Here is a 24,231-nt window from a genome sequence, read left to right as displayed (position 1 = left end):
ATAATATACCAAATTATATGATTGTTGTGGTAAACACTCTACACATTGGTAATTTAATAATTTCTAGCTAAATTAAGGTTTTCCCTGTACCGATAATCGAAAGCAATCGATAGTGACAGGCAGGTTCATTTAATCGATATGTGATATTATCGATAGTGTCATCAATGTTTTTTCAGCTCTACTACCTACACGAAAATAAATTTTTTTTGACAAATCGTGCATGTTTTCGCTACTTAAACCTAATATTCGCCGTGTTCGTAGTCCCATAGTGGGACGCTCGTCCGCCCCGTCCCACGTAACGCATCGCTTCCAGCGCATAGCGTTCCCACTTGTCTGTTTGTTATGAATATATCGAAGGTGACAACATCGCTTGGTGCCGCCGAAAAGGCGAAACCCGAACGTGTGGCCTCTGCGGCGGTGGCCGCCTTCAGTGCGGTGAGCATCCAAAAGCGCGGCGGTGGCGCCGATGATCCTGCGGAGGATTCGACACGCAAGAAGGCCAAGACAGAGCTGCTGCTCGGAACGCCCAGTGCAGCGCCCAGTTTGCCCGCCAAAGCGGTGGCCCCGCCACCGTCGCAGCAGATTCTCTACCAGCGCGCTGGCCAGCAGGTAAAGGCCCAGCAGGTCCAGGTCCAGTCCCAGCCCAAAATTGCGCTCGACACGCAGGACGCGCAGGCGACAGGCGGCCAGGAGGATGGCGCCTGGGACGCACGCGAACAGCAGCAGCAGATAATAGTGTGCAATTTCGGCTCTGGTGCCGAGATGAGTGCAATTAAGACGACGGAGGATGCCACCGACAAGCACAGTAAGTGTTCTCACCTTACCCATCAGTCAGAAGTGCCAACCTCACATTAACCCTCTAAATCTCGCCCTGCACAGCCTTCGCCAGCTTTACCAAAAAGGAGGCCGCCTCATCCTCGTCCTCTTCCTCCTCATCCACCGCCTCCATCATCTCAATTGAGCCCAGTGGCTCTGGCCAGGATCATACAGAGAATCCAGGCAAGGCGGAAGATCTCGACTACGTGCTAATGCCAGCCGGCGGCGGAGATAATGCGGTGGCCACGGCCTCAGCCCCGGGCACAACAGTAACAGCTGTTAGTAATGCTCCAACTGGAGCTGGAACCACATCCACCATCATACTGAATGCCAATAACAATGGCGCCACAGGTGGCGGGACTGGAGGCGCCACTACCGCCACCACCACCATTCTCACGCAGAAGCCCGGCCAGAGCAACTACAACATATTCAACACAACAGTCACGGGCAGCCAGACGGGGCAGCCCACGACGACGCTACTAAATCGCGTGAACCTGCACAATAAGATGAAGACCACCCAACTGGTGGTCAATGCCAAGAAGCTGTCGGAGGTGACGCAGACCACGGCCAAGGTGTCCATTGGTAACAAGACCATATCAGTGCCGCTGCTCAAGCCGCTGATGAGCGGCGGGGCGGCCACAGCCGGCGGAGCGACAATTGTCGAGAGCAAGCAGCTTCTGCAGCCAGGCGGCCAAGTGACCACCGTTGTAAGTGCCGCTCCGACACTGGGAGGCGGCGGCGGCGGGCAGCAGGGCCATCCGCACGTCCACCCGCATGCGCATCCACATCAGCACCACAACTTCACCAAGCTGATCAAGCGGGTGCCCAAGAACACTGGCGGCACCATCGTTTCGTTCTCCGGCCTGCAAATCAAACCCGCCACCACCAAAATTGTGGCCGCCAAGGTGGTCAACAAGAAGATGGCCCTGCCGCTGCAGATGCAACACCAGCACCAACAGCAGCAGCAGACGCACCAGCTGCAGGTGACCAGCGGCGGGGGCCTGGCTCCAGCCACCGGCAGTATAGTAACCATCACAACCACCAATCCCAGCCAGACGTTTGCGATGGTCCAGGAGGCGTCGGCCACGGCATCGGTGTCGTCCGTAGCGGGAGCATCCTCGTCCGAGGACGATGCTGCGACTCCGCGCAAGATAACAGCGTACAGTGAGAACATCCAGAAGATCCTCAACAAAAGCAAGTCCCAGGAGGCCCAAGAAGAGTTCGCCAACATCAATAGCGTGGTGATTAAGCCGCTGGACAAGAACACACTCAACTGTCCGCCCGGCTTTAACATCTTCAAGCAGCAGCAGCAGCATCAGGTTCAGGCGGCTCAAGGACAAGCAAATGCCGCTGGAGGAGGCGGGACACCCGTGACGGTGACCATGACTAGTGCCTCAGATCTGGGAGCCACCTCTTCCACCGTCTCCGTGTCGGCGGGCACCATTTGCATCAACAGTCCGGTGATGGGCTCACGACCCATTCTCTCCATTCAGAACAAGAACATATCCCTGGTGCTGTCCAAGACTACGATGGCCCAGCAGAAGCCCAAGATGATCACCACCACCACCACTATGACCAGCCAGTCGGCGCTGCAGATGCACCATGCCCTCGTTCAGGATGTCAGTGCCGCGGACAAGACCGGGCAAGGAGGAGGATCATCGACCAGCGCGGGAGCTGTTTCCGTTGCTGCTGCTGGTACTCCTTCTGCGGGTGGTGCTCCTGCTCCCATGCAGCTGAAGCTAACAACGCTGGCCAACAATGCCGCGGCCACCAAGCTTAGCGTTGGCCTGGCCACCGAGGGCGGAGCCAAGCTGGAAGAGATTGTCGGCGGCGAGCCAAAGGTTAAGCTGGTCAAGCAAGAGGTAGCGGTGAAGGAGCCAGCAAGTGCAAGTGCCACGCCCAGTGACCAGGAGCGTACCGAGGAGATGGGCACGCCAGAGAAGCAACGCCTAAATGCCAACAGCACAATGACTACCATCAACCAGGCGCAAAATCAGACTCAGAATCAAGCTCAGGTAGCTGTAGCTTCCGCACCCACTCCTGCGCCTCATCCAGTTAATCCTCCAGTGGTCGTCAGTGCTAGTGCAACGCCAACAACTGTAAACAGCAACCAGCGCACGGGATCGGAGGATTCAAATAATGCCCTGCTCAAGCAGCTGCTGCAGAACAGCAGCAGCAGCCACAGCCTCAACCAGATAAGCATCACGTCTGCTCACGTCGCCGGTGCCTCCGCCTCGTCGGCTACCCTCTCCGCCCGCAAGGTGATCAATGTACGTGCGCCCAGCATGGGAAAGGTCAGCAGTCTGGAGGATCAGCTGGCACGTCCGGTCATACCGCCGGTGCCCACGGCCACTCCACCAAGTAACACTAATACCGGTGGATCTGTGGCCACGCCCACAACTACCACCACTGGACAACAGCAGGTGGCCACCGCTTCCCCGGTGGTTGGTACTGCAGTATCCACGGTTGTGATTGCGAATGCAAGCGGAAACTCAGGAAGCGGGACATCCAGCGGGAGCGAACCGAAGCTGGAGCAGAAGAACGAGCAGCCGCAACCGGTGGTGGTGGCCACCATTCAGAATCAGAACCAGGTGCCAGCGCAACACCCACATCCTCAGGCACAGTCACATCTACAGGCACCAGCACCTCCCCAGCAACAGCAGCAGCAATTGCAGGTGCAGCTGCAGCCACCGCCGCCACCACCACCGCATCAGGTCAAGCAGACCGTCCAGATTGTGTCCAAGGAGACGTCCTTCATCTCTGGACCTGTGACGGCCAACAAGCTGGTGATTCCGGATAATACAAGCAAGCCCGCAGAACAGCTCCTGGCCCCACCATCCTACGAACTGGCCACTGCGCCTGTATCCAATGTCACCATCTCGATATCCACCAAGCAGCCGGCGACCAAGGAGCTGCAGCAGATGAAGCCCAAAGCGGTGCCGATGGACCAGGGCGAGGAGTCGCTGTCAGCGGAGCAAGGAGAGCAGCTGCCGCATCCGGAACAGAGTGGCGGAGCAATCATGGCGGCGGCGGGAGGAGCGCTTGTGACGGCAGCGTGGACAAACAGCAATCATTTGGACACAACGAATGCCCTGGGAGCAGCCACCAAGATGTCCTTTAAGCCCGGCGAGGCCCAGAAACGCAAGCTGCCCATGCATCCGCAGCTCGACGAGAAGCAGCTTCAGATTCAGCAGCATCAGCAACAGCAGCAACAACAACAACAGCAGCAGCAGCAGCAGCAGCAGCAGCAACAAGTGGAGCTCAACTCATCTATGCAAGTAAACCAACCCACGGCAGGAGCAGAAAAGGTACAACTGGTTAGCTACGTGAAGAAGTCCGCTGGAGGAGCCGAGCAGATGCAGCTACAGCCCATGCAGAGCCAGGGTCAGGTGCAGATGCAGGCCCAAATGCAGGCGGCCATGCAGGGACAACTGACGGGGCAGATGCCAGGACAAATCCCAGGACACATTACCGGACAGATACCCGCCCAAATGCAGCTCCAAGTGCAGCAGCACCAGCTACAGGTCGCCGTGCATCCTCAGCAGCATCCCCAGCATCAGCAGCAGCATTCTCAGCAACAGCAGCAGCTCCAGCACCAGCACCAACATCAGAACCAGCTCCAGCACCAGCAGGCCGGCACGGTTTCGGTGCCAATTCCGATGCCCGGAACTGGTGCCGTGCCCACCATGGAGCCCAAGGCTGGGGATCAACGAAAGCGGCGCAAACGGGAAGTTCAGAAGCCGCGACGCACGAATCTAAACGCCGGCCAGGCAGCCGGAGCTCTCAAGGACCTAACCGGCACCCTGCCGGCTGGTGCCATGGTTCAGCTAGCCGGTATGCCACCGGGAACGCAGTACATCCAGGGCGGCGCTGCCGGCACGGGTCACGTAATCAGCGGCGGCGTCACGATTGGCGGCGGCGGTGGTGGTGGATCAGGAGCGGGAGCCGGCGCTTCACCGATGCTGAAGAAGCGAGTGCGCAAGTTCTCCAAAGTCGAGGAGGACCACGATGCATTTACTGAGAAGCTGCTCACGCACATCCGCCAGATGCAACCGCTGCAGGTCCTGGAGCCGCATCTCAACCGCAACTTTCACTTTCTTGTCGGCAGCAACGAGGCGGCCGCCAGTGGCGGAGGCTCACCCTCCACCAATTCCGGTGGAGCCAACTCTGGGTCAGCATCTGCCGCTAGCGGTACAGCGTCCTCATCATCATCTTCGTCGGCTGGCGGTGCTGGAAAATTAAAGAGCGCATCCCTCAACAACCGCGGCTGGGCGCTCGGACGACACTTGGAGGGCCTGGAGGACTGCGATGGAGCCATCCTTGGACGCTATGGCCGCGTGTGCCTGCCGGGGATACCTTCGCTTTACGACAGTGACCGCTTCGGTGGAAGCGGCGGCCTGGTGGGTGGATCGGCAGCCACCAGATCGCCCTCGCCATCGCTATGTACGGACGTGGAGAAGACGCTACCGCTGTCCAGCATACAGAATGACTTCTACGACCAGGAATTCTCCACGCACATCGAACGGAATCCTCGCGAGCGCCTGCAGCGTCACATTGGCGCCGTCAGGGACTGCAATATGGAGACCATTGAGCTGGTGGAGGGCGAAACTGTGGCAGCGTGGGCGGCCCTGCCCCGGCTCTCCCGCTACCCGGGTCTGATAATCCTTAATGGGAACAGCCGATGCCACGGCCGCATGTCGCCGGTGGCCCTGCCAGAAGATCCAATAACCATGCGCGTGCCCGTGTCGCCACTGCTCCGCTCCTGTGGCGAGGAGCTGCGCAAGGCCCAGCAACTGGAGCTGGGCATGTGCATGGGATCCTTGGGCAATAACAACAACAACAACTACCAGCAGAAGAACCAGAACGTGATACTCGCACTGCCCGCCTCCTCCACGGAGAACATAGCCGGTGTACTGCGGGATCTGGCCAATCTGCTCCACCTGACGCCCGCCCTTACCTGCAAGATTATCGAGGACAAGACGGGCAGTGGCAGCGCCGACAAACTGGGCGAGGATACGGCTATGGAGCAGTCGCAGGAGTTGGACGAGAAGCACAAGGACGACTTCAAGCGGCCACTGAACATCAGCCATGGCCACCTGCGCAAGATTCTCAACGGGCGCCGCAAGCTTTGCCGCAGTTGCGGCAATGTGGTTCATGCCTCCGGTCTGCGAGTGCCACGACACAGTGTTCCGCCGCTGGAGGAGCAGCTGCCGCGCCTCGCCCAACTGATGGCAATGCTACCGCGCAAGTCACCGCCACCGCCTTTCGCCTACTTCTGCGACCGCTCTTGCTTCGCCAAGTTCAAGTGGAGCGGTGGCAAAGAGGGCCAGGCGGCGGAGGCGGCCAGCCTGCTGCTTCAGCCGGCAGGCGGTGGCACCAACTCGTCCAGCAATGCCCCCTCCTCGATGGATTCGCCCAGCACCAACAGCAGCAGCGGTGGCAACGGGTTAGCGGCTGTCGCCGAGACGGTTGTCAAACAGGAGCCAGAGGATGAGTCGGACGTAAAGCAGGGAATGTCCGGCAACCCGCCACAGCGCAAGTGCATCGTCAAGTGCTTTAGTGCGGACTGCTTTGCTCCCGAAACCACGGCCATCAAGCTGGAGTTTGACGGAGCAGCGGGAACTGGCACGGGAGCAGTTAACAACACAGTGTGGGAAACGGAGGCTAGTGGACAGCAGCAGCAACAGCAGATGGAAGACACCAGGCAGTGTGTGTTCTGCAATCAGCGGGGTGATGGCAAGGCGGACGGACCCTCGCGACTGCTTAACTTCGATGTGGACAAATGGGTGAGTAACGAGAGTCGATGGTTCTTCTTGTTCATCATCTAATCAAATCTTCACCCTTCCTGCAGGTTCATCTCAATTGCGCTCTGTGGAGCAACGGCGTCTACGAGACGGTATCCGGGGCTTTGATGAACTTCCAGACAGCGCTGCAGTCAGGCTTGAACCAGGCCTGCAGTGCCTGCCACCAGCTGGGCGCCACCATCAAGTGCTTCAAGTCGCGCTGCAATAGCCTGTATCACCTGCCCTGTGCCATACGCGAGGAGTGTGTCTTCTACAAGAACAAGTCCGTCCACTGCAGTGCCCATGGTCATGCGCACTCAGGACTGGCTGGCGGAGCGGGCTCTGGAGCAGGGTCCGGTTCCACGGCTGCCAGCGTGGCTGCTACGGCGGCCGGAACCGAGAATGAACTCAGCTCCCTGGTTGTGCACCGGCGGGTGTTTGTCGATCGCGACGAGAACCGACAGGTGGCCACCGTCATGCACTACTCGGAGCTAAGCAATCTGCTACGTGTGGGCAATATGACCTTCCTCAACGTGGGCCAGCTTCTGCCTCATCAGCTGGAAGCCTTTCATACCCCCCATTACATCTATCCCATTGGCTACAAGGTGGTAAGTAGACCGTGCTCCAAACTGTTTAGTAGATCTCTGTCTCATATCCTTTGTTCCCCTTAAACAGAGCCGGTACTACTGGTGTGTGCGGCGACCGAATCGGCGGTGTCGCTATATTTGTAGCATTGCCGAGGCCGGCTGCAAGCCCGAGTTCCGCATCGTGGTGCAGGACGCCGGCGACAAGGAGCCGGAGCGCGAGTTCCGCGACAGTTCACCGTCAGCGGTGTGGCAGCAAATTCTCCAGCCAATCACGCGGCTACGCAAGGTGCACAAGTGGCTGCAGCTCTTTCCGCAGCACATTAGTGGCGAGGATCTCTTCGGCCTGACGGAGCCGACTATAGTCCGGATACTGGAGAGCCTGCCGGGGATCGAGACACTCACCGACTACCGCTTCAAATACGGACGCAATCCGCTACTGGAGTTCCCTCTGGCTATCAATCCATCGGGAGCGGCAAGAACGGAGCCCAAACAGCGGCAGCTACTCGTCTGGCGGAAGCCGCACACGCAGCGTACGGCCGGTAGCTGCAGCACCCAGCGGATGGCCAATTCGGCGGCCATTGCCGGCGAGGTGGCCTGTCCCTACAGCAAGCAGTTTGTCCATTCGAAGAGCTCGCAGTACAAGAAGATGAAGCAGGAGTGGCGCAACAACGTGTACCTGGCCAGGTAAGACCACTCAGACCCTCTTCTAGTACATAGTCCTAAGGTTCCCCTTTCCTTCGCAGATCCAAGATCCAGGGTTTGGGTTTGTATGCCGCCCGGGACATTGAGAAGCACACAATGATCATCGAGTACATAGGCGAGGTCATTCGCACTGAGGTTTCCGAGATACGCGAGAAGCAATATGAGTCAAAGGTAGAGTATTGCCATTAATGAACTATCTAACTCCTTATCTATCATTAACTTCTCCGTTCTTATAGAACCGTGGCATCTACATGTTCCGGCTGGACGAGGATCGGGTGGTGGATGCCACCTTGAGCGGCGGCTTGGCGCGCTACATCAACCATTCGTGCAATCCCAACTGCGTGACGGAGATCGTAGAGGTGGATCGGGATGTGCGCATCATTATATTCGCCAAGCGGAAGATCTATCGCGGCGAGGAGGTAAGATTACGGAGTGCTGGTGCAAAAATCTCTAATATATCGCGATAAATCGATATTATATTGATATATACATTTCTAACTGGTCCCTTCTTGTCTCTCAGCTCTCGTACGATTACAAGTTCGACATCGAGGACGAATCGCACAAGATCCCGTGCGCCTGCGGGGCACCCAACTGTTGCAAGTGGATGAACTAAGTAGAACTAAGGAGGAGCTATTCAAACTGGAGGAGGAGCATCGAAGCTCCGCGCCCAGTGAACACAGGAATTGTTATAATCTGATCGATTAGGTAGAATCACGCTAAGCAGTATAAAGTAGAGACCGTGTACATATATATATATATATATTCAGATCCAGGTGCTCATGCATATATATATTTATATATATGAGAGCCTAGAGCCTTGTAAGTTATGTATATCAACGATAAGAATGATGATGATGATGATGTGCCCACTGTAGCTAATTTTGTAATCCAAGGAAGGAGCGGAGTCAGAAAGAGAGTGTTTCATAGTTTCAATTGAACGATTGCCATCGTTGCCCCATCTACATAAAATATATATATACATATATAGAGAGAGAATATACATAAATGTTAATGCTAGGACATGACCGCCGCGCGCCCCCTTGTAATGTAATCCTCCTCGCAATCAAAAACTCCACAACCCTCATCCACATTTTCGAAATAATCGTGAGATAAACAGACCGATCGTTGGCCAACCCAAACTTGACTTTATGCGTGTGTGCCTTCCCCTCTCTGTTTATCATTATTTTTATTATTAATATCATTATCATAGTTATAGTTATTTTATTTTTTCCCCCATTTTTTTCACGTCTTTTCTTCTATCGACGCAAGGAGCAGACATTTAAGATGAAAGCTTGCTTTGTTTCTCAAGCGGCATAGTAGTATTTGAAAAGTGTACAATCTTCTTTCACAATATATATACATATATGTAAAGATATATATATGTATATATATATATACGCTGATTGGTAGATGCATATTTTTATTTTATATTATTATTTAACTAGTTTTGCAATTACGACGTACGTTTAAGCATTACAACTAACTCCAAGCAAGTGTATTTTTCATCCCCATTAATTTAAGTAAACTTTTATGCCACCATTTTAATTAAGTACCTTTTTTTATTCTATAGCATATGGGTTTTCTTTGCTAAATCTGCCTAAACACGAAGATAAATCCTATAAAGAGCGGTTTTCCAATGCAAGAACAAAACCTATACATTGCCGGGAACTAAAACCTTATGCTCTGGATTACAAAGACGAGAGATATGCAAACTTAACTCGGGGTTGTTTATGTTCTAGACTTCAATAACAATTAAACAAATGGGAGTCTACGGCTAGAGGCTACTGTCTATGATCGTGGCTTGGCACGCGCCACAAGGCGCTGAAGCTGTACACCGGCGGCCAAAGTGAGGATGTCGAAGTTCTTGAGGTACCAGGAGATGTTGTACATCAGGTGGATGCGCCAGTTCTTGTCCAGGAACGACTTGTAGAACTCACTCATCTGGTCCGCGGAGACGTCGTCGGTGCCGGTCTCCTTGTGCAGGCGCACAAAATCGTCCTTCTCCTGTGTACCAGCGAAAAAGAAAGAGACGGCATGCATTAGGAAGAATATACATTATGCGCTCATCCCTTCATACCTCATAGAAGCGCTTGTTGTGCCGCGTCCAAAAGTCCACGTTCCAGGCCTCAACCTCGGTGCGTTTGAGCCGCAAACTCCTCGCCAACGGCGTCTCGCTGTCATCATAGTGACGCACATATGGTCGCAGGTTGGACTGGGTATCCGGTGGACCAATGTAGTCACATTTTATGTCCTGCGGATCGGGCTTGTTAGCCAGCCCACCGCCACCGATGGCCGCCGCCTTCTCGGGTCCCGCAGGTGATGACTGCGCGGCGGCATAGCAGCGGGATAGCTGCTTGGATCCAAGTAGAATATTTCAATTAGATTCCCTGGTTGATCTGTTAAGACAGGCACTCACTTGTGTAAACAGTAGCCGGCGGTGGGGCTGGCTTTTAATGCATTTGTTCATTGTATCAAGTTAATTGGAGATTTGTCTTTGTTGTTACGTTATGTCAGCAGAGGGACCAAAGCTCAGTCCCAAAAATATACCAACAAGGGGACAACAAAATACTGAAAATATTGTGGCACGAGCTTTGATTCATCGATTCTGGCTGTCCCATCTCTAGCTGTCCCGTGACAATAGGAGTTTACAAATAAAAATATAAGAAAAACAGCTGAACTGGAAAATAACAAACAAAAAGCACAAGTGGCGACGGCAGACAGTCCAGCAGGCAATATGTCACCGAAGAACAACCACGATCCCACCTCATCGGGCGAATCAGGCAGCGCCAACATCCAGGAGGCGGATCTGCAGGGTGAGTTTAGTTCGTTTTTGGTCGAAACAAAGCTTGTCGAGATTGCCTCACTTATATGGTGCCTCTTGCAGAGATGGAGGATGTGAACCAAAGTCTGGACGAGCTCAGCTGCGCCCTAGATGCCGTGGAACAACGCACGGACGACATTATGTCGCAGCTCCGCGAGCTGCTCAACTCCAATAGGGAAATCCGCCGCTTGCTGGCCGAGGAGAAGGACAATGCGGCGCAACCCGAGGACGACAACATGGAAGGTCAGTCGGGCAACGAGAACGAGGCCAAGTAGTGGCCACCTGACCACCAGTTATTTGTTTGTTTTGAGCACCCATATCCCTTATAATTGTTTCGTTTTTTGTATCATGTATTATTGTTTCTTAATCTCTAAGTAAACGTAAATGAAAGCATCTCTAAGGACTAGTTCTGGCGCGGCTTCTTTCGCTTCGTCTTGATCGCAGGTGACTCCCTCGGCGACGTCGCCGAATCATTGTTGGAGACGTACTGGAAAATGATTTCAAACATTCGCTTGGACTCCTCCTTGAGCCGTTTATTCTCCTCCAGCAGCTTCTGTACATCAACGCCATTGGCTGTCGCAGCTGCGTCCTCCACGGCCTCGTCCGCATCCTCTTCCGCTTCGTCTGCATCCGCTTCCTCCTCCACGGCGTCCTCTTCCTCCTCTACGACAGCCTCCTCATCTTCATCTGCTGCTTCGGCTTCCATATCCTCTACTACTTCAGACTCTACTTCCTCCGCATCACACTCATCCTCTGCCTCATCCTTGTCGTCTTGGGACTTGCCCACATACATAGACGCTATCAGCTGGCGTAGTATTTCCGCATCTGTGCCCGGGTAACTTTTCGTCAGGTCCAGTTCAGGCGATTTTCGTCCTTTGGCGTACTCTTCGGTGACTAGCAGTTCGATGTAATCGTCCTTGGTGCGTGGGGTGATCATTCGCTTTAGAGTGTCGGCAAACGGTTGAGTGTGTTTGTGCTCCGGCAGAAACACTGCGGGAGTAAGCAGGCGGACGCACAGGTTCGTCACTGGGCCATTCTGGGGCAGGGTTTTAATAAGCTGGCGGCTGCCCACGTCCCAAACGCACACCTGGTTGTCCTCGCCGCCGGATACGAGCGATGTTGAGCTCATATTCAGAGCCAAATTGGTGATGGCCTTACCAGCGGTGTGGCCCACGAAGGCTTGCAGCTCATCCTCCTCCACATGGTATTCCTGCGAGAAACGGGAACGACAAGAGATTAATATTAACAGGATACAGCCGACATAGTTGCACTCACCTTCATGCGCGGCGCTTTCTCCATGTGGAAGACATACACCTTGCCGTCCCCGGAGCCTGCAAAGACTTGCGTCTCTATCCGATTGACGATTACGCTGTGTAGCGCCACGGGAAAGACCACGCTTAGCAACTGGGTGCCGTCGAGAAGGTCATATACGTTGCAGCAACGATCCAGTGAGACCGTGAAAAGGTGGGAGCGAATGCCTCCCACACCCGAATACAGATCCGTCACGGCCAGACCGTGATCATTGAAGCTGTACAGCGGCTCAGTGCTGTCCTGCCCGCTACCCGTGTCCAGGGGAGCGGCTGCAAAGGTCAGGTCCCATACGAGCACAGCGCCGTCCTTGCCCCCGCTTATGAAGTGCTCGCCGTTGTCGGTGAATCGCAAGCAGGTGATTGGCTGGTAGTGCTTGGACAACGTATTCAGCATACGCCCGGTGTTCATGTGCCATAAATAGATGTTTTCCTGGATTCCCGCAGCCAAGAAGCAGCCGTCGGGCGTTAGAGACAGGGCGTTAACCTTTCCCGGCACCACAAACCGAAGGCTTGCCATCTGCTCCTGCTTGTTGATTGGCCACACATGAATCAACGGCTTCGCTGAATTGGCGGCAAACACATAGCTGAGACTTATCATCGCCAGGCCGTGGTGTTGGGCCACGCCGCCGCCCTTGTACCGCATGAGATCGGTGCCGGTTCGCAGGTCCTGGACGCTGCATGTTGTGTTGTCCTCGCTGCCGGTGCTGATGAACAAGGCCTCAACGGCATCTGCCATTTTTGGCTATGGGTTTTCCTTGTTTTCAGTACTGACTTGTAAACTTCGATATCTTCACACGTGCGCGGCCGCAACAGTGTGACCAGTTGTCATAATCAATCGATAACACAATATTTTTATAGACCATTTTTATTTTGGATTATTACATTAAATTAATAAAAATTAACTACAAAAAATGATTGAAATCATAGATAAGCATATAATGTGCTCTGTTTGCCTGTTAACGTAAGCAAACAGACCACATACAGGTTCTACTGCCTAAAAGTATGCTAAAATTATACACAATACCAATATTTTGGACGTATGCTGTTAAAAATGCAATCGGCCCAATTATCTAGTTATCAATAGTTCCGTGATTTCTGGTATATTATGCATCCCGCACTAGTGTACCGAAAGGTTTTTCTTCCGCCATATGGCAACGCTAGGTATCTTCTTAGTATATTTTCCTCTCGTCATTGTACTCTTTCCAAGTGTAACGAGACCCGGTCACACTACTCCCAAACTTGTGCAACAGAAATAAAAATAAGTGATTATTTTAGTGTTTTTGTATGAATTAAGAATTAAAAAGCATAGCCAAGAGAAATGCGGGTGACGGTAATAAACTTCTTCAAGAAAACCGTGCCGGGCCACATTTTTCGTGGCAAGCGGCGCTTGGTTAAGCCGGTTAGCCAGCGGGCCATGGACACACTAACCCGCGAGTACGAGCGACAGGAGCAGGTGATGCTGCTGCTCCGGCATCCCTACCTGACACTGGTAAGTACTCTCTGCAAATGCAGGAACAAAATATATTATAATGTAATAATAACTCAAATATATGCCAATAGGAAGAATCCTCGGGACATGCCAAGGAGCTGCAGAAGCGCGAAAAGCTGGTGGCCAAGTGGACGGACGAGCAGACGCTGCGCAAAATGAAGCCGCACGTGACCATTGAGGAGCGACTGAACCAGCTTAAGATCAAGGAGGCCTGGGACTAGATTTGGGTCCATGAGAACTTTGTTAAATCCCGCATTATGTGTTAAATAAATATAAGTTTTTAATGGATATTACGTAATGGTTAGGAAATTGTAAGATTTGTAGGATAGTAAGAGGTCAGTAACGTCAGTGATCAGCTTCTCTGAACCTCCCTTAGTAATATTAGCATTATTTACCCCAGAAACCCTTTGTTTTTCAATTTGAAATATCTATTGTTCTCTCCACTTGTTTTGTGTTTAGCTTTCGCGCTCTCATCGCCTTTATTCGTTTAATTGCGGTTCTCTAAGTGTATATATGTGTGTATATATATTTTCGTATTTCATGTATATTATGTATATGTATATGAACTGTTATGTACATATGCAAGGCATGTAACATTGTAATTCGTCGCTCCATCAATCCAGAAGAACCTTCCCAGCATCGATTCGTTAGTATGTTATATAGACTAAAACTTTATTATTTAATGGGTGTGTTTTGTCTTGTTTTGTTTTTTCATGTGTGTAAGTTTAGCTTTTGTAGTCGTTTTTGCTGTTATCCGTATTTGAGTTTGTTTAGTTTAATGCACATTTTGATTTCAGGGTTTCTTCTCACTTTTAGAAAGCAATTTTAACATTTTTCAAATTGAAAAATCTAATTTTCCAAAAACGGGCCCGTACCCCCAGCAAGGGAAGAAGGTAAAGAGGGGAATGATGGTCAGGTCATCGGAATACATAGGGGGAGTTAACTAGTTTCGGACTGGATGATCTGTTCTCTGTCTCGTCTCCGCTTCCAACTCCTCTCGTGTCTGTCCCTGGTTTCTGTTCTAGTGGCCACTGTTTTCTCTCGCTTCTCATTTATCAATAATACCAAAATTGTATCTCTAACACTCTTAGAGATTGGATATACAATAGCTACGAGGTCTCCTCGCCTCGCCTCGTGTCTCTCTCATTTGTCCTAGGTTTCGATTTCGTTATTTCGTTACTATCATTTGCGTTATTTTGTTTGTTTGTGTTTGTTTTTTTGCTTTTGGTAGATGATGCGCATAACCTCAATAAAACAGTTTTTAACAACTTTAAATTAACTTTAAAAAAATAGATATATGCATATTTTGTTGCCGCTGCTGATGCTGCTGCTCCTGCTCCTGCTGCTGTATACGAATATTGTATGCGTAATAGTTCCATCTGCTCTGGCTACTGCCCCAGCTTCCCACTCAATCGGCGGCCAGTGGCGTGGCACTGACCTTTTTCGCAGTAGCCACTGAACCGTCCCCAACAGCCTCGTCGTCCTCCTCATCGTTTTGTGGCGCCTGCTCCGCCGAGTCGCCGTCGGAACGGGAGTGCGGAGATGCTGGCAGCAGTGGCGGCGGCGAACTGGAGAGCATGGCAACGGGCGAGACACTTGTGGTGGCCGCTGCGGCGCCATCGCCCATGCCCCGCTCGGGGGCCGGTTCTGGGACAGATGTTGCCGGCGTTGGAATCGAAGCGGAAACGGCAGAGGCTGTTGCAGGCGTTGGCTCCTCGTTGGCCGTTGTTGGCAGCTCGCTGGGCGTCAGCGGCGGGGAGTCTAGCTGCTGCTGGCTAAACTCCTGATTCGGACTCTCTCTTGTGAACAGGCCCATCTTGGACTCAGATCCGGAACCGGCTGTGCCCACCGAGGCTGGGGCGCCGCCCGCCTCGCCGCTGCTGGTGCTGATCAGGGAGTGGGCCACCGTGGGGGCGGCCGGTCCGCTGACCAGATGCGGCGGCGCGTGCAGCGGGACGTGCTGGTGCTGTTGATGCTGCTGCTGTTGCTGCTGGGCGCTGTGGTAACGCGGAATGTCCGCCTTGCGCCACAGCGTGATCTCCTGCTGCTTAAAGTAGCGCCGGTCCTCGGTGTCCATCAGCACCAGGTTGAGGAAATACTTGACCGAGAACTTCTTGTTGATGTCACGCATGGTGGGCGTTAGATTGTAGCCGGCAAGGAACACCCGGATGGGTATGCTCTCACCCTTCACCGGTGCCCCGTCCATGATTTCGTACTTGGCAATGGTCTCGTTCTCATTGATCATGGTGGGTCCGGTGCCGGTGCTCTCCCGCTTGATGATTGCGATCTCCATGTGCTTAATCTTGATGCGTACTAGCAGGAAGTAGATCTTGCCAATGATCGTGTCCCGCAGGTGATACTTGCTCTTGTTGTACTCGAACTCGATGTGCAGGCAGTCCTCAATGCCCACCTCCATCTTGATGGGATTGTTCATCTCCGGGTAGCTGCACAGCGTGTGCACTGCGATGTCCACTTCCTTGGTGATGTCGCTGATGCGACGGACAATGGTGGCGCGCAGGAAGTAGCGGAGCCGCACATTGGATCCCGCGTACACCTCGAACTGCTTCTCCACGTTCGGGAAGTCGAACGGATAGCTGTTGTTCTGGATGAGATCGCCGGGCCGGGCCAAGGCCTTGGCCAGGCACTTGAACTCGTGGTGGTTGCCGCGGTCATATAACAGCTCGATCTGTCCAATGAACTCGATCTTGATGCCCTGGTGCTCCAGCTTGTTGCCCGGCTTCTTCAGGGTCACGTTCACCTAGATAAGCCGCATTATCGGGGGGTTGCAGCCGAAAATTAGAGAAGAAACGAAAGAAAAGAATGAGAATGGAAAGCAGAAGCGGACGCTGGATATGTGCTGATAATAGAAATCTCAATTCCGGAGACTAAAGACTGCTAAAGGGGACTGTGGACGCACCTTGCCGGACACCGTTTCGCCGTCGTAAAAGAGCAGCATCTTCTCCACCTTGCCATCCTCGCCCTTGACCTCTGCTGTCTTGTGCTCGGCTCCATCGAAGACTATCTCAATGTCCGCTGACTGGCCAAAGCCCAGGAAATTCATAATTGATAATCTCGAATCGGCTTCTTCTTCCTCTTCTGCTTCTACTGCCCCGCCTCTCCACTTCTTCAGGCTTACTATTACTCCTTGGGTCGGCTGGAATGTCGCTGTGCTTGGTGGCGGTGGCCGCGGTTTGGCCGTCCTGTCCAATCCAGCTGGTGTCCGTCCGCTTTCCTAACCGCTTACGGTCCGCTCGAGAAATTGATGGGCGTTTTTCTGCGGCGTTTGCTGCGCTGCTGGCGTGTGTGTTGCGTCTGTGTGTGTGTGAAATGGAAAAAAATTGCAATTTTTCACACAGTCTCAGTTGCCACCTGGTCGAGAGTTGCCGCCGTTGCCACACTGTGGGCGCATGTAAAATACTAAAATACTGACCGCTGTTCACACTGTAATGTGGAAAATACTGAAATACTGGCCAACGGACAACGTTTTGATTGGCAGGAGAGACAGTCACATTTAAAACAAACAAACTAATTGAGCACATTTGCGAAATTCGGATTAAAATGGGAAGAAAAGTTGTATTTCACAACAGAACAACTTCGAAACATCAACAGTCGACAACATGTCCTTATTTGGAGCTGACGTAGATCGAGTTTGGCCTACCGTGGCCGAGGATTCCCAACCGCTGACGGATTTCGGGCGCAAACTGCTGAAAGATTGCCGGAAGGTGAAGAAGCCAGTTGCCGGACCGGAGGAGTCGGCTAAGTTGATTGCCAAATCCAGGACTTTTCCCCTGGAGGTAAGTAATTGTTAGATCAAGTATCACCCGCTTATTCCGTGCTCCAGTTTGGCGTAGAGAGTGTCCGGGTGAAGTGCCAGAGCTCCAATAGGCTGACTAGCATCAACGAGCAGATTGCCTCCGTCTATCCAGTAATACACGAGCGCACTCTGGGTCTCTACCTGCAGTATCTGGAGCACAAGTGCCAATGGGGTGAGTGAGAGGAATCTCGTGCTGATTCTCGTTTGTAAACTACGTCTTACTCGTTACATAGGCAATTCCGTGGAGAAGCCCATTTACCAGCCACTCTCCCTCTGCGGCTTCGTACAGCGACTCCTGGAAAAGCGCTGCGCCAGCTTCTTCGCCCGAAACGACAAGTACCTGCTACTGAGCGGCGAGAAGGGGGCCAGCGGCTTTGAGAGCGTTGGCACACCGGAGGAGAAGGCACCTCTAGTCCTGGCCGAAGTTCTCAGCTACGATGACATCAAACTGTCCGCCCTGCTGTCCGTTAGCTCTCTCACCGAGTTCATCAACGAGGGCGAACGAACCAATTGTGGGCGAGTCGCTAGGGGCTCCAAGACCTTGGAGCCGAGCGGTGTTATCGTCGGCATGATCGGAGCCCGCTTGTCGCGTCGTAATCTTATGGAGTTCCAGGACATTGTAATTGCACGCACGCAGAACACCCGAGAGAAAGGGTATGGCCTGGCGCTGGATGCACCGGCCAAAACACGAACCGAAGACTACCGGCGTTTGTGGCGCGGTTTCTACGACACCCGGGATCTGCTCCACGGCCAGGCCACCATTGATAACCAGCGCTTCGGACCGTCGGGCAACAAGTTGGACGTTTTCGACAATCTGGTGATGAAGCGGCGCTATGCCATAAGCTTCGATATGCTGCTTCTGGAAGCTCAGGCACGGGCGCAGTTGGCCAACAAGTCAGCCTACATCCATGTGGTGGGCTTTGGCCTAGGCGTGTGGAAGGTGGCCGCCCAGCAGGAGCGCATCTTTCTGGAGACATTCGAGCAGCGCATGCGCACGCTGGGCAAACGGCTAAGCCATGTGGGCATTGTGCATTTCTCCTGGTTCTCTATCACCGACTGTGGCGGTCTACGCAACGGCTCCCTGGTAAAGATAAAAGGGCATCCAGACAACGGCATACGAGTGTGCATATCAAAGCGCAATCCGGCAACGAAATTGACGGGTCCAGAGCTGGAGAACATGCTGCTGGTGGTGTCCTATGCCTGGGATGGCAATGCGTTGCCGGGCAACGAGTTCTGGATGGTGAGTAGACGGGAGTCAATGACTTGACCTACCTTAAAATTATTTCAGAGCTTATCTAGCTTCAGTAACTATCAAATCAAGTCTTAACCGCAGTGGCTACCGAAACCCTGCGGCTTGGCCACCATATATTTTATATTATCTTTGGCCAAACAGAAAATAGAAGATATGACACAGCTAAATGGAAAACTTCTACAGATGATACAGTCCAGTTGGGCTTTCTACCAATTTTGGGGAAACTTTGAATATATAACCTATCAAATGCTTGGCATAATTCGCTTGTGGTATTAATTTGGTCCTGTCTTTTCTTTCAGAAAATGCTCAAGTCTACGGGCGACTCCTCCACAGCTTGCCACACATTGGTGGCGGAGCTACACAACCCTTACATTAACACGGACTTTTGTAATGGCAACAACCTGCACATTGCCTCGCCAGAGCACGGCGTCATCCATGTCGCCGAGTACGCCAAGCGGGTGCTACGGAGCGAGAGTGACAGTCAGGGATCTAAGGCTATCTAATCTTATCTAATCGCTGAAGCATTCTGGCCGCCGTGTCTTTCAACGCCGGCTGTGTAGGTCAACTATATGACCTTTCCACGGGAGTTAAGCATGACAAGAGCTTGTAAGCCATAAGATTTAACCAACTTTATGTTTATAAAACGTGTATATACAACTTTTTTTAAAGTGAAATGCAATAATTCAGTGTAAAGATCAGATCACAGCGCATAGCCCAGCCTTGCTACCCAGCTAAGACCCTCGGTCGTCGTTGTCTTGGGCTTGTACTCGCATCCCACCCAGTCGCTGTAACCGAACTCCTGGAGGGCCTTGAACACATAGCCGTAGTCGAGCTCTCCGGCTACGTCCGGCTCGTGACGGTGCGGCACCTGGGCAATCTGGAAGTGGCCAATAAGGCTCTTGTACTCCTCAAGCGTCTTGGAGACATTACCGTGCAAGTGTTGCAGGTGGTAGATGTCGGCCAGCAGCTTCAGGTTGTCGGCACCAACAGCGCCCAGCACGTTGGCAGCCTTGGCGTACGAGTTCATGAAGTAGCCGGGCACGGCGTACTTGTTAATTGGCTCTATCACGCCAATCATCTCGCTCGCCTTCAGGCTATCGGCAGCAATCTTTAGATTGGACGTGTACGTCGCCGTGTAGTCGCTCTCCCGCCCACCAGGGGGCAAGAGGCCGGCGGTTAGGTGGATCTTGCCGCAGTTCACCTGCTTGGCGAAACCGATGGTGCTCTCTAGCTGCTTGCGGAACAAGCCCTCGGCCCCTGGCACACTGGTGGAGCCAAAGCGCAGCTGGTCGCTCGTCTTGTCGAAGGCCAGGTTCACCAGGCTGACCACAATACCCGTCTCCCGCACGGCGTCCACCACGGCGCCCGTCTCGCCCTCCGGATAGGGAATCTCTACGGCCCGGAATCCGTTCTGGTGGGCCAGCCGGACCCGCTCCGCAATCGTCGCCGCCCGCTCGGTGAACAGAAAGTTGAGGTTTGCTGCGAACTTCAGTGCTGTGGCCATCTTGTCTGGTATCTCCTCCTGCGTTCGCTTCAGAAACTGAATTGCGCTCCGACTGCGATTCTATAGTTCTATATAACGACTTTTTGTTAGTTTCAATGTCAACCAGTGTTGCCGGTTTAGCTTATTTCAGGCATATAAGAAACTGAAAAAGCCCATAAAGTTTCCAATTAGGGTTTACCCTTGCAGTTTGAATTGAATTATACGATCAATTCGTAAATCGATCATTTGTGAGCTTCATATTCTTTGAATAGAATCAGCGTTATAAGCTTTTAACTATAATTATAATACCCTGCAGAGTATAACAATAGCTTAAATAAATATTAATCTAACATATGTAATGATGCCAACTTAGCTTATTTTACGCCAAGACTTTTGAGCCAGCGTTGCCAAATCAGATTAATTTTAGTATATTTTGGTATTTTTTCATACAAATTTTTTCTGTGGATTATTGCAACGCTGCGCCACGGTCACACAGCAAATTAGTTTTTTTTTTGCGAAAATATCATTAACAAACATTTTAGCAAAACGGCCGGCTTATTGACAGCAGGAAAATCTCATGAGTGGGCGGACCTGAAGCAACAACGCGCATTCTCGCTCCGGCCCAGAACCGGAATCCAACAGCACGCACTCACAAAGAGGAGCCTTGCACGAGCATTAACCGGCAACGGCAGAGGCAACGGCAACCCGGAACGCTGCTCCCTGCGGGCCAAACCCATGCGAGTGACAGAGAGAGGGCTGGCGAGAAGAGCAGAGCAGCACAGAGCGAGTTCTGCGCTAATAGAAAATAGCGAAAAAGTCATCAATTATATTTAGGCCATGAAGAGCGTGCTGATGGTGGCTGAGAAGCCGTCGCTGGCTGCCTCGCTGGCGGGCATCCTCTCCAACGGTCGCTGCACAGCCAAGCGGGGTGAGTTGGTTGAACCTCCTGTTTGTCCTCCGAATCCCATAGTAATCCGTAATTCTTTCGTTAACCGAAAAACCAGGCACGGGCAACGGCTGCTCCACGCACGAGTGGACGGGCAGCTTCCGCAACGAAGGCAACGTCCATTTCCGGATGACGTCGGTGTGCGGGCACGTGATGAGTCTGGACTTCATCAGCAAGTACAACTCGTGGGATAAGGTCGATCCTGTCGAGCTGTTCGGCTGTCCAACGGAGAAGAAGGAGACGAACCCCAAGCAGCACATGCGAACCTTTCTGGCACAGGAGGCGCGCGGTTGCAATTATCTTGTCCTTTGGCTGGATTGCGACAAGGAGGGCGAAAATATCTGCTTCGAGGTAATGGATGCCGTGCAGCATGTCATCCACAATGTGTTCAGCCGCCAGGTTACCTATCGTGCCCACTTCTCCGCCATTACCGACAAGGACATCAAGGGCGCCATGGAGACATTGGGGCATCCAAACGAGAACGAGGCCAAGTCGGTGGATGCGCGACAGGAGCTGGACTTGCGGATTGGTTGTGCCTTCACCCGCTTCCAGACAAAGTTCTTTCAGGATCGATACGGCGACCTGGACTCGTCGCTTATCTCCTACGGCCCCTGCCAGACGCCCACGCTCGGTTTCTGTGTGAAGCGTCACGACGACATCCAGACCTTCAAGCCGGAGAGCTTCTGGTACCTGCAGCTCCTCGCCGGCCAGCCGGAGTTCACACTGGAATGGGCACGTGGACGCGTCTTCAAGAAGGATGTCGCCATCATGCTGCTGAATCGTGTCAAGGAGCAAAAGGAGGCCACGTAAGACAGTATTTTCTTGACAGAAATGTATCTGTCATGGGATTCCTGACTCCTAATCATTTTCCCTGCAGGGGCTAACTATTAATCATCACCATTTTCCTTTTTTTTTGCAGCGTTGAGAGCGTGGGCAGCAAGGAGGCATTCAAAAGCAAGCCACAAGCCCTGAACACTGTCGAACTGATGAGAATATGCAGCTCTGGCCTGGGTATCGGTCCTTATCAGGCGATGCAAATAGCAGAGCGTCTGTATACGCAAGGTTACATCAGTTATCCGCGAACGGAGACCAACCAGTATCCAACCAACTTCGACCTACCGGCCGTGCTGCGTGTGCTACAGCCATCAGGTGACTTTGGAGACGAGGCGCGTATCATTCTGGGCGACCTGCAGACGCCGCGTAAGGGAAAGGACGCCGGGGACCATCCACCAATCACGCCTATGAAGCTGGGCAACCGGAGTGACTTCGATCGGGATACCTGGCGCGTCTACGAGTTCATCTGCCGACACTTTATGGGCACTGTATCGCGCGACTTGAAGTACCGCGTCACAACGGCCAAGCTGAGCGTTGGCCTGGAGACGTTCACTTGCACGGCGAACGTGCTGCTCGATGCCGGATTTACCAAGGTGATGACCTGGCAGGCCTTTGGCCGGGATGAGCCGATGCCGCCGTTTGTCCAGGGCACCCAAGTCGCTATCAACGATGTCCGGCTAGCGGAGAGCCAGACAGGGCCGCCCGATTATCTCACCGAGGCAGAGCTTATTACGCTAATGGAGCAGCACGGAATCGGGACAGACGCCTCCATTCCGGTGCACATCAACAACATCTGCCAGCGGAACTACGTGCATATCGAGAACGGACGGAAACTGATACCCACTACGCTGGGCATTGTGCTGGTGCACGGCTATCAGAAGATCGATCCGGAACTGGTGCTGCCCACCATGCGGTCCGAAGTGGAACGGATGCTGACGCTGATCGCCCAGGGGTCTGCCGATTTCCAGGACGTGCTGCGACACGCTATCCAAATCTTCAAGCTCAAGTTCATGTACTTTGTGAAGAACATTGCCAATATGGACGCGCTCTTTGAAGTCTCCTTCTCGCCGCTGGCCGAATCGGGCAAGGCGCATTCGCGCTGCGGCAAGTGTCGGCGGTATATGAAGTACATACAGGTGGGTCACTCTCGCATCTGAGCCCGCCCAAAGCTAATCTCTGGCTATTTGTGTTATATTTCTCTTGCAGACCAAGCCCGCTCGACTGCACTGCTCGCACTGCGACGAAACCTACTCCCTGCCCATGGGCAATGTCAAGGTGTACCGCGAGTTCAAGTGCCCGCTGGACGACTTCGATCTGCTAGCCTTCTCCACGGGCGTCAAGGGACGATCCTATCCGTTCTGCCCCTATTGCTACAACCACCCGCCGTTCAGCGACATGCCGAATCTGGGCGGCTGCAACACCTGCACGCACTCCACCTGCCCGCATTCGCTGAACACGCTGGGCATCTCCGGCTGCGTCGAGTGCCCCACTGGAGTGCTAGTGCTGGACTGTACGCTGGCGCCCACCTGGAAGCTGGGCTGCAACCGGTGCGATGTGATCATCAACTGCTTCAAGGGCGCGACCAAGATCACAGTGGAAGGTGGGTTTTTGCCCCTTACTCTATCTCCTGGCTATAACCATTGTTTATCTCTGCAGAGGCCAAGTGCCAAGAGTGTGGCGCGCAGCAGGTGAACGTGGTGTATAAATCCGACAAGAGCAAATTCAAAGACGGCAGCGAGGAGAAGACTGGCTGCATCTTCTGCTCCACGGACTTCTCGCATCTAGTGGAAAAGCACCGGGCAGTGGCGTCACGACCAGTACGCAGTGGAGGATCCCGTGGCGGCAAGGTTGGACGCGGCGGTGGCGCTGCCGGCGGACCAGCTGCCGCTGGCCCAGGTGGAGTCGCTGCTGCCGGCGGCGCTGGCGCTCCTGGTGGCGGGGGACGTGGCGGACGCGGTGGGCGGCAGCCCAAGGATAAAATGGCTCAGCTGGCGGCGTATTTTGTTTGAGTGTGTGGTGTCATCGTCGTTGGCACGTCTGTGGCTTGCATTTACATACATACATACAACATCCACAAAGAACCCACAAAACCGAATAAAAGAAACAAATTGTATAAAGTGAGCGTTTACTGCGGCCATCAGGGGTTAAGGTTCATTGTAAGATTGAGTAAATTAAATATACCTCAATGGCACCGAATTATTGCGTAAATATTAATGAAATGCAGTAATAAATTGGTATTCCTAATTAATAGAAAAAAAGCGAATAACTTAATTTGCACTCTTATTATTTTATTTAAAGAAAGGATGTTAAATAAATAACGTGGTGTTGAAAATTAGTCAGTATATATATTTTGTTTAAAGATAATCTGGATCCAGTATTGTGGGTATAGTCATT

The 24,231-nt window shown here is 52.8% G+C and overlaps 9 protein-coding genes across 9 annotated transcripts; 5 read left to right on the top strand and 4 right to left on the bottom strand.

Annotated features, from left to right (window-relative positions):
• The first annotated feature begins 130 nt into the window (after nucleotides 1–130).
• Nucleotides 131–8,641, top strand: trr (trithorax-related). The gene is made up of 7 exons (XM_020947229.2): nucleotides 131–805; nucleotides 880–6,602; nucleotides 6,668–7,207; nucleotides 7,275–7,870; nucleotides 7,930–8,059; nucleotides 8,125–8,307; nucleotides 8,409–8,641. The coding sequence occupies exons 1-7, from the start codon at nucleotides 343–345 to the stop codon at nucleotides 8,499–8,501; spliced, it is 7,728 nt and encodes a 2,575-aa protein (XP_020802888.2). The 5' UTR covers nucleotides 131–342; the 3' UTR covers nucleotides 8,502–8,641.
• A 786-nt stretch (nucleotides 8,642–9,427) lies between these two features.
• On the bottom strand, nucleotides 9,428–10,491 carry Coa8 (Cytochrome c oxidase assembly factor 8). Its single transcript, XM_020947231.2, has 3 exons — nucleotides 10,305–10,491; nucleotides 9,966–10,238; nucleotides 9,428–9,892 (listed from the first exon to the last, which is right to left on the bottom strand). Exons 1-3 carry the CDS (start codon nucleotides 10,353–10,355, stop codon nucleotides 9,677–9,679), a joined length of 540 nt encoding a protein of 179 aa, XP_020802890.2. The 5' UTR covers nucleotides 10,356–10,491; the 3' UTR covers nucleotides 9,428–9,676.
• Nucleotides 10,492–10,502: 11 nt separating this feature from the next.
• On the top strand, nucleotides 10,503–11,102 carry LOC110179626 (UPF0184 protein CG14818). Its single transcript, XM_020947234.2, has 2 exons — nucleotides 10,503–10,701; nucleotides 10,773–11,102. The coding sequence occupies exons 1-2, from the start codon at nucleotides 10,623–10,625 to the stop codon at nucleotides 10,982–10,984; spliced, it is 291 nt and encodes a 96-aa protein (XP_020802893.2). The 5' UTR covers nucleotides 10,503–10,622; the 3' UTR covers nucleotides 10,985–11,102.
• LOC110179624 (WD repeat-containing protein 18) lies at nucleotides 11,042–12,848 on the bottom strand. The gene is made up of 2 exons (XM_020947230.2): nucleotides 11,985–12,848; nucleotides 11,042–11,919 (listed from the first exon to the last, which is right to left on the bottom strand). Exons 1-2 carry the CDS (start codon nucleotides 12,753–12,755, stop codon nucleotides 11,113–11,115), a joined length of 1,578 nt encoding a protein of 525 aa, XP_020802889.2. The 5' UTR covers nucleotides 12,756–12,848; the 3' UTR covers nucleotides 11,042–11,112.
• Nucleotides 12,849–13,190: 342 nt separating this feature from the next.
• Nucleotides 13,191–13,796, top strand: LOC110179536 (uncharacterized). Its single transcript, XM_020947115.2, has 2 exons — nucleotides 13,191–13,508; nucleotides 13,580–13,796. Exons 1-2 carry the CDS (start codon nucleotides 13,338–13,340, stop codon nucleotides 13,727–13,729), a joined length of 321 nt encoding a protein of 106 aa, XP_020802774.1. The 5' UTR covers nucleotides 13,191–13,337; the 3' UTR covers nucleotides 13,730–13,796.
• Nucleotides 13,797–13,955: 159 nt separating this feature from the next.
• Vps26 (vacuolar protein sorting 26) lies at nucleotides 13,956–16,923 on the bottom strand. Its single transcript, XM_020947114.2, has 2 exons — nucleotides 16,426–16,923; nucleotides 13,956–16,266 (listed from the first exon to the last, which is right to left on the bottom strand). The coding sequence occupies exons 1-2, from the start codon at nucleotides 16,567–16,569 to the stop codon at nucleotides 14,917–14,919; spliced, it is 1,494 nt and encodes a 497-aa protein (XP_020802773.2). The 5' UTR covers nucleotides 16,570–16,923; the 3' UTR covers nucleotides 13,956–14,916.
• Nucleotides 16,924–16,983: 60 nt separating this feature from the next.
• On the top strand, nucleotides 16,984–19,272 carry LOC110179458 (ADP-ribosylarginine hydrolase CG2909). Its single transcript, XM_020947017.2, has 4 exons — nucleotides 16,984–17,302; nucleotides 17,350–17,494; nucleotides 17,556–18,562; nucleotides 18,874–19,272. Exons 1-4 carry the CDS (start codon nucleotides 17,126–17,128, stop codon nucleotides 19,075–19,077), a joined length of 1,533 nt encoding a protein of 510 aa, XP_020802676.2. The 5' UTR covers nucleotides 16,984–17,125; the 3' UTR covers nucleotides 19,078–19,272.
• Gip (hydroxypyruvate isomerase-like protein Gip) lies at nucleotides 19,189–20,078 on the bottom strand. Its single transcript, XM_020947018.2, has one exon. The coding sequence runs from the start codon at nucleotides 20,076–20,078 to the stop codon at nucleotides 19,275–19,277; it is 804 nt and encodes a 267-aa protein (XP_020802677.2). The 3' UTR covers nucleotides 19,189–19,274.
• Nucleotides 20,079–20,561: 483 nt separating this feature from the next.
• Nucleotides 20,562–24,108, top strand: Top3beta (DNA topoisomerase 3-beta). The gene is made up of 5 exons (XM_020946965.2): nucleotides 20,562–20,985; nucleotides 21,062–21,809; nucleotides 21,923–22,973; nucleotides 23,044–23,437; nucleotides 23,494–24,108. The coding sequence occupies exons 1-5, from the start codon at nucleotides 20,895–20,897 to the stop codon at nucleotides 23,844–23,846; spliced, it is 2,637 nt and encodes an 878-aa protein (XP_020802624.2). The 5' UTR covers nucleotides 20,562–20,894; the 3' UTR covers nucleotides 23,847–24,108.
• The last annotated feature ends 123 nt before the right edge of the window (nucleotides 24,109–24,231 follow it).

The sequence above is a fragment of the Drosophila serrata genome, unplaced genomic scaffold, assembly GCF_035046125.1.
Source record: "Drosophila serrata isolate PLE 108 unplaced genomic scaffold, ASM3504612v1 contig_276, whole genome shotgun sequence".
In the NCBI taxonomy this organism is placed as follows: Eukaryota; Metazoa; Arthropoda; class Insecta; order Diptera; family Drosophilidae; genus Drosophila; species Drosophila serrata.
Note: the sequence above shows the minus strand (reverse complement) of the source record. Positions and strands in the feature narration are given on the sequence as shown.